Genomic DNA, 8,693 nt, shown 5'->3' with positions numbered 1-8,693 from the left:
CACATTAATTAATTTCACAACACTGAATGTGTGAAATCAAATATAGTCAAAATATAATTACATTAATAAGTATTTACACAAAGAATTAATATAGGACCAATTATTAATCCCCCAGGGGAAGTGTTTGAAATATTTAAGTCATTAATTGTCATTGATACCAAATGTTTATGTTATTACAAATGACACACTGACATTTAAATCCCTACCAATTCAATGTTACGTTAAATAAATAAATGGACCAGTATCTGTGCGTTTACCTTTATTCTGCCGATACAGTTCCAACATAATCTTTTTTGGGAAGAGACGGTATTTAGGAATCTTTACGATAAATTAATTGTGGCGTTTAATACCACGATTAATTGTGAAAACAAGTAATCGTGGCATCCCTAATGCAAACCAAATAGAATTCCAACCCAACTGGAAAGTAGTGGATCAAACCAGGAGAGGTGAAGCTGCTGGATGTTGGAACCACCCACACACACACCCACACACACACACCCACACACACACACGAATAAGACTCAGTCACAAACAGTTTGAGGTGTTTTTACTGAAAAACTCTACCAGGGTGAACCAGGCACCTCTGTAGCATCACGACAAGACAACAGCCACAGCACAGGCACCGATTATACAATGCTCCTAATCAATATATCATCAATATATAATGAATTGTATAATCAACAGCTCTGGGTCACACTGTGGTGAGGTCAGAATGTTCCTGATCCAGGTCCGATCAGTGAGCACAAAGTCTCGGGTCATCAAACATTTATAGACGAAATGAGCTTAACAAAGAAGAGACGATAAAAGTGGCTTTGTGTTTCAAACGAGTCCAAACGTCCTCTGTGAGGTTCCACGCTCCGGACCCTGTGCTCCACTGAAGGCCGGAGGATGACAAGCAGTGTGTGTGTGTGTGTGTGTGTATGTAAGTAAGTTCAGGGTTTGAGACTCATCAGGGACTTGACATAAGAAGAAAGTCTTTGTGAGGTTTGCAGCTCCACGGTGGCTGCAGCAGCCTGGACCTTCACTTCCTTCTGCTGGCTGTGTCTGCTGGTCGCTTCTTGTTTTCATATCTTCACTCACGCCACGTGATCCTGCTGCTGACGGTTGTTTGATGCCAAAGTCCTTGTATGAGCTCATCAGAAACCACAAACATGTAGCACACAGAAGTCATTTAATAGAGCGCGTGGCATTCACCAGGCGAAAGCAGACCTACACATCTCCATGGGGGACGTAATGATGACATGGCTTTTCTAACGGCTCCAGTAACACCACTATCCTGACTCCTCATACATTAGTTCACTCTTTGGCAACATTTGTGTGAATGAAACTTTCCCAAACAGAGTGCAGCCTCTCATGGAGCCTCACACAGACATTTAACATGACTTCAACTTAAAAATGGGACTTCTCCCGCTGCCTTCAAAAACAGTTTACAGGTTTTGAAAATGTAAAACTACCTGATTTAAATTCACCCAACTGGAGTAAAGGAGTGAGACAAACTTAAAATATCAATTCAAACTGGTCAATGAGAAAAACTCGTACGCACACAAACAGGAAGCATCATCATCAGGCCAGTACAAGGCTAGTGGATCTGACTTGTGACGCTCACACAAACAGGAAGAAGAACATGAACGTGCTCTTGCATAAGACCTGATGAACAAACAACTGGTGAAACAATCCTTAAGACATTCTCAGTGAACTTCTGTTTGGTCCGGGAGGATCTGCCTCTCTGGACCTGAGCTGGGTGTCTCGCTTGGATAAAGATGAGAATATAGTTTTTTACATGACTCATGTTTTCATTTCAAAAGCCAAATGTTGCAGCTGATTAATGATTCAACACCAGTAACGTTGTTCCAGAAGAGTGCCTGCATAAAATCTGATTAGTTAACACTGACATCTGGAACTATCTCTAAGAGTTACCAAGACACCAGGTCTGACACCCAGCCCGTCCTCCAGTGGCAGGTTTCATTTAACATCTGGAAAAGGGGGGAGAGTTTCACCGTCTGTCTCAATTTCACAAACCTCCACATACAAGTGTAAAACCAGCATGAAGCAACACCTGGAATGTAGAAGGAGAAATAAAGGAATATTTAAAAGGCTGTTTTTTTGTTTGGTCTCCAACCCCAGAGCATCATGGTCCAAATCAGTCAGAGCCCAGTCAGCCTGAGCCTGGCTCTGTGCTGGGACACACAGATCAGCATGTTCCTTACATCTGCTGCCTTTTCAATGCAAAGCTAAAAGCTACATTTAAGCAGATCTCTGTGTGGTCTCAATGAGAAACATACATTCATGGAGTACGCTCTGTGGTACATTCATTAAAGAAGTGCCAACAAAAAAAAAGAAAGGCGGCGGGTGAAGGTGCACAACTGTCCTGAGGTCAGTGTTTGAAGAACACAGGAATGATGGTTGATGACAATCTGTCTCAACACTAAAAACCTGAGGAAGTAGGAAATAAAAGTCCTGAAGAAAGTTCAACACGCTCTCTCTGGATGGAACGATTGTGTCAAGCTCCAGAGAGCTGCTCATGCTCATCTCACTGATCCCAAACCAGCGCTTACAAAACAAAGGCTGGAGAAGCTGCACTCACTAATGCACTTTCAATTACCCCAAGAGCTCATTTTCACACCTTTGAAGCGTCATCATAAATGCAGTTTCTAGTGATTCTCCTCCATACAACTCCTGTGAGCTCAGTGGAGACGCCCGCAGGGCTAAGTGCTGAGCTGCTAGACTCCTGATTGGGATTTTGCTTCTTTCTTTTATGTTTCTAAGTTTGCTTGTTTATACGGCTGTGGTCTTTTATTCTTTGTTTTCATGAGGTGAGATTTCCTTTATAACCCCCTCCAGGTATTTTAATCTCACCTGCACATCTGGTTGGCTGTATTTTAGTTGTTTTGTTTGCTTGTAATATTGTGCAAATGAACAAAAAAAGAATAAACGAGCAAGCTAACTTCAGGATAACTGCCTGCTCTTCTGTTCACACTGTCGTAAAGAGTGGCCGATAAAAAGTTGAATAAAAGAGAAAATAAGGGAATGAGCCTGCTAGCAGCCTTTAGCTTGGTTGCTAATTAAACAATAAGATCACACAGTTTATATTTGTACCATTTTTCTTCATCACATCTGTAACTAGCGCTAACGCTCAATATGTAAGGATTCATTATCAGTGTCGACACCGAGGAGCAAACATCCACTTGAAAAATGTGCCAAACATTTTATGAATGTGAAAAAAAACAAGTTATAATCTGCCTGCCCTCCATTTTTAAAAACATTTAAAAGCATTTTCTCCAGTGTAATAACAACTACCTGTCAGATGAGTTAATTTGGTGGCTCTAATGATTTGGCAGCCTCGGCCTCAGTGGGGCAGGGAGGACAGTGATTTGGCAGCACACACTGACACTGGTGTCTACAGTGCTGAAGTTTCTGAAGCGAGCCGCCAATATGCAGAAGATGAGATGTCTGTGTGTGACCTGCTGAATAAAAGCCACACCACCAACGAACAAAGAGGAGATAAAGAAAACATCCCAGGGTGGCGGAATTACCTAAAGCCAACAATGAAACTCACACAACAAATGAAGCATGATGAAGAACTCCACAGTTCAACAGCAGCTCCTCATGCTGCTGCAGTCATGACGGATGTTAAACTGGTCTGACATGTTGTCATACTCACCACACTGTTGTTTTACTGATCTAATTGGTTAAAATGGTTTATCAAGGCATCAGTTAATCATGGAGGAGCAGCAGGAAGCAGTAAGACTCTAGTTAAAGTAAAACCCTAGTCAATAAAGAAGACTCAGTGTTAGTATCAGCATTAGATACTGAGCCACTTCATTCAGATTCAACTTCCTGTTGACTGAGTTTGAGGGTGTATGTGACAGACAGGTGACCTCCCCCCTTTTCATCATCATCATCATCATCACATCTGGATGAACCAACTTCACAGACTGTTTCATGAACCAGCAGCTTCCAATCAACCAGTCTTCAAGGTTTCAGGGGACTAAATAAAACACCTTGGGTTGTTTTGTTTTGTTTTTTTTAAATGGGGGGGTCTACAGGTGAGGACAGGTGTGTTCAGGCATCTCTCCCACCCATACATACATAAATAGGTTGGCATACATTCAGCAGTAATGTTTGAACTCTCCCAATGGGGGGCGACTGTGAGTCACTGCAACACGTCACACCTTCTTCTTCTTCTTCTTCTTCTTCTTCTTCTTCTAGAGACAACAAGTTGTTTCTCAGCTGAACAGTCATCCCAGCTGCTGTTCCAGTAGTTTTTCAGTTTCACACTACTTCCTGTTTTGGTCCATTTAATATTTACAACCATGGGTACTATAATCTATAGTGTGTGTATGTGTGTGTGTGTTATATGTTGCATGTCCAACAAAAAAAACATATTAAAATCACCGTCCTTAAACGTTACAATTCTCCAACTGACCCTGTACACACCTGTATTACCCTGAATGTTCAGTGATCAATCACAGTGATCAGCTCTAAGTGAATCTCCTCCACTGACTAGTGATCAGCTCTCACCTCCTGATTTACATGGAGATAAACAGGTTAAATTCTGTTGTTTTTAGCCAATCAACACAGGTCTGTTGTCATTGTGTGTGTGTGTTTAAAGGGATAGTTCAATATTTTTTTGAAGTAGGGTTGTATGAGCTACAAATGCCCATTAAGTACACTAGATGCAGTAGATACAGTAGAAAAAACTTTCTACTGCAAGAGAGAAAAACCTTTCTACTGCATGTAGTGTACTTAATGGGCATTTGTAGCTCATACAACCCCACTTTAAAAAAAAACTGAACTATCCCTTTAAGTGAGAGAGAAAGTGAGAAAGAGAGAGAGAGGAGTGGAGCTTATATCAGATCTCAAATCTGTCCAGAGTGGATGCCTGAACTCAGAGCTGATCAGTTGTGATAGATCACCTGAGATCCATGTTAATATCAGGTCTGTACAGGGTCTTCCTATAAAGTGTGTGTGTGAGTATGTGTGTGTGTGTGTGTGTGTGTGTGTGTGTGTGTAAAGCATGTAAGGTGCAGGTAGGCAGCTCTGTGATGATGGGACAAGCTGAAGAGCACAGACAGTCAAGCCAGTGACTGACCGGCGGTACCAAATGTCCATGGGCTCAGTCTGTTGACCAGCAGGGGGAGCGGGACAACAGCATGAGCCGTCTTTATTCTCTTCCAGGGTAAAAAGGGGCTTGGGGTTCAGTTCCAGGTCCAGACTATAGGTGGACCTACAGGTGGGTTAGGGCTGAAGGGGCGGGGTAGGGGGGTAGAGGGTAGGGGGTATGTATTTGACTTTGATAGCAGTCAGCTGGAAGTGTCGGCCTCTCCCGGTGGGGGAGCTGTGTGGCACTGAGAGGGAGCGGGGACACTTCCTGTCAGGGTGATCGGCTTGCATTCCATTTAGCTGTGTTGTTCATGCTAGGCTGAGAACCGAAGCGATGGCTGAGGAGCGGGCGGAGTCCAGAGTCCCCCTGTGGGAGGCTGTGGATGTCAAGGAGAGAAGGTTCTCACAGAGTCAGAGTGAAAATCCCACCCGTGGTTTATTACTGAAGGAAGCAGGTGGGAGCTCGATGGCCGTCCTGCCGGGGCCGATTGGTCAAGTCTGTTCAAGTTCTGAGCCCAGGCCAAAGTCTGTGCACTGGAAAAAATGATCATGTAGGCATGAGAGCTTCAAACTCATCCTCAGTTCAGAGTTCAACGCCCGACTCGCTGGGTAATTCCTTGGTTAAGAGGCGGAGTTCCCTCCTTTGAACAGATTCTGGACCCAGGCGAGGGGCGTGGCCTGATGTCAGGAGTCGTCGTCGGTGTCCTCTATCAGGACCTTGGTGTCGCGGGTCTTGGACCTGGAGGTCAGAGGGCAGGGAGTGATTTAGAGACTGTGCTTCTACCACATGACCTGAGGCTACCAATCACAACACAGAACAGACGTTACACAGTATCTCTCATTGGCAGACAAGGCCAGCCTCACATTTAACACCTGTTTTGAACGTTGGAATAAAATCCCCAGTCTTGGTTCTGTCATCTTGATTGTTTGGTATCAGCTAATGGTCTGAGCTTCTTCACTCAGTCTTTTCTGATTAATTCAGACATGTTTAATATAACATTATAGTTTTTCAGTCTAGATCCAGGACAAATACATTTACTGCTGTGAACACTGTCAACAGGAAACAACAAAGCAGCTGAGAGTTTGTGTGTAGCCATTACCTAAAAGTCAAAGAAAACATACATTCTCATTAAATCTAGTTTCAGTGGAGCAAATAGTTCCCAGGTGTCTTAAAGACATGTCTGTGACATGCTTCAGTCAAAATACCTCAAGGATCAAACATCACAGCTCTTTTCATCCTCTCAGAACAGCCCTATTCAGAACGGCTGGTTTCAGAGCCTGTCCCTTTAAATGCAAATGAACCACTGCTTGCCCCACCCCACTCCTTCTACTGGTACCAGGTAGGGGTGGGGTTATGCAAAATTTGAAAGCTAGTTAAATCACTGGAAGACATCCGAGGAAACAGCTCATAAAACCACATGGATATCAACCTAGGGAGCCTGAAAATTACAGATTTTTTTGTCAGTTCTCTCATTTTGGGGGCTGGAAGGCAAACAAAACACCCAAATACATGTTAAAGAGCCCTCAAAAAGTGATATTTCCATAATATGTCTCCTTTAAATCTTGAATTAGGTCCTTGTGTGGTGTCCCTGGTCATTCCCTCTTGGTGTGATACCAGTTAACCTCTGCAGCAGGAGTCATTGTGTTGCTACGTTGTGTGTGTAAAGACTCACTGCGAGGCCAGGCGTGGTCTGCGTAGACTCATGCTGTAGCTCCTCTTCCAGCTCTTCTTGCCCTGCCGGTTCCTGACTCCATCCTCCTGGTCCATCATCTGCTCCAGCAGCGTCTGGTCGTCGGCGTTGAGCGGAGCCACGCTGATGTCTCGGACGGCCCTGAACTCACCACAGTTGTTCAGGTGTTCGTTCTCCAGTCGGAAGAAGTTCCACACAAAACGCCTGAGGAGAACAGACCTCATCTGTCAGTGGCTGATTTACTTGGATTTCATTAGAGCTTTTGTCATTTGCAACATTAAGATATGAAAAATGAAAATATGAGTGTTGTCATTCATTTTAGTTGCTGATAAAACAAATTGAAAAGGTCAGAAGGTGAATTTCTACGTGTTCCTAGCACAGAAACAGTTGTATGACTTCACTTTTATGACTCATTCTGTAAAGTAAAAGATCTAATCCTACATTGATCACTCTTGACTGCGTCTTTTCTGACCCACATTTATTCCTTTTACCTTCACTCCACCTGTCAAATGTGATGAAGTCATCAAAACTAGAATAACTGCACTGTGGTTGTTTCCTCCACCAACCGGTCCAGTTACAGGAAATATGGTGACAATCTCTACTTCCTGACTAAAACCACTCAATAACCTCCAGAGGTGCAGGGCATTATGGGATTGGCTCCACTCCTCTCTGTGCAACCCTATGTTGATCAGTGGTATACGTAATGAATGAAGGATGGATAGATGGGTTATGATGTCACTCCTACAGGGGGACAGAGTGGGATCATGGCTGTGCTCTTCCTGCTTTTGTTCAGTGTACAGTGTACATGTCAACTCAACGGTTTGATGGTGAAAGACGGGAAATTGTCTGAACAATATGGTCAAAGTTTGTTTCAAAATCATTGGGGTGCAGTTGACTGATTTAAAGGGATAGCAGTAGGTTCATTACCTTTAATTGTCGGTGCAAGCTGTTTTTAGAACGGCGGGGCAGAGACGTGAGCTACTCAGCTAACACAACGGAGGCGAACGGTATTTCCATGTTTCCCTCATCAAACTCATCAATACACAATCCAATAACCCCAAAACACTCTCATGGACAAGTTGAAACCTGCACATTCACCACTCTATGAGATTATAAAGTATAATTATGTAAAATTATGACACATGAAGAAAATACCATACTCAGAGGCGTAGCGATGATGTAGGAGCCACGACCTGTGGTGGGTTTCCATGGATTCCATTCATGTTTGAAAATGCCTGCTCCAGCTGTTGTGTTACCTGTTGCGTGGGTTTTAATGATCTTCCTTTGTTTGACAAATCAATGATGAAGAAATGCAGGAAACAAAAGACGCCTTCGCCGTGTTCTTGCCCTGATTGATTTATTTCAGGTACGTCGACCCGTTTATTATGACACTGTGTTCAAGTCAGCTAGTGGTGAATTTACCGACAACGTGTGTCGACAAAATAAAACGACTTAATCGTTAAGATGGTGTTGTTACGTATCGTGGGTAATTTCATCTTGCACTACATTCGAAGTCTCCCTCTGACCTCCCTCCGATTTAAGGGGTAGTTTTAAGGGTTGAAAAGCACTGACTGTAGGAACTGAATTGCCCTTCTGGGACAAATAAAGGATTCTGAATCTGAATCTGGATAGAAAATGTCATCACTTCATTGTATCCCTCTGGACATGTGTGTGGTACCTGAAGACCTCCATGGGGGCGAGGACAGTGGCCAGGATGTCAGAGATGCCGTGTAGACCAGTCACTGTGCTCAGAGTGACAGTCAGAGTCCATGAGAAGCGCAGCAGCACGTCCTCCACTATAGCACTGTAGTAATAGGCCTGAGGGAGACAGGACAGACAGGAGGACCACATCAGACACTGCTGTCTCTGCCCCCTGTCCCCCCCCCCACTCCCTGTGTG

The 8,693-nt window shown here is 43.7% G+C and overlaps 1 protein-coding gene across 3 annotated transcripts in view; it reads right to left on the bottom strand.

Moving 5' to 3' along the window:
- Nucleotides 1-530: 530 nt before the first annotated feature.
- Nucleotides 531-8,693, bottom strand: part of LOC146970834 (solute carrier family 53 member 1-like) — a 229,441-nt gene continuing 221,278 nt past the window's right edge. For all 3 annotated transcript variants that reach the window (XM_085804688.1, XM_085804687.1, XM_085804690.1), the window contains 3 exons: nucleotides 8,473-8,612; nucleotides 6,777-6,998; nucleotides 531-5,842 (listed from right to left, as the gene is read on the bottom strand). In XM_085804688.1, coding sequence (XP_085660814.1) covers nucleotides 5,788-5,842; nucleotides 6,777-6,998; nucleotides 8,473-8,612 — 417 coding nt within the window. In that variant the 3' untranslated portion in view covers nucleotides 531-5,787. The remainder of the gene's footprint in view (nucleotides 5,843-6,776; nucleotides 6,999-8,472; nucleotides 8,613-8,693) is intronic.

Source organism: Trachurus japonicus, chromosome 17 (assembly GCF_045865225.1).
Source record: "Trachurus japonicus isolate A0001 chromosome 17, Traja_1.0".
Classification (NCBI taxonomy): Eukaryota; Metazoa; Chordata; class Actinopteri; order Carangiformes; family Carangidae; genus Trachurus; species Trachurus japonicus.
The sequence above is the reverse complement of the archived record's forward strand: the minus strand, read 5'-3'. Positions and strand labels throughout refer to the sequence as shown.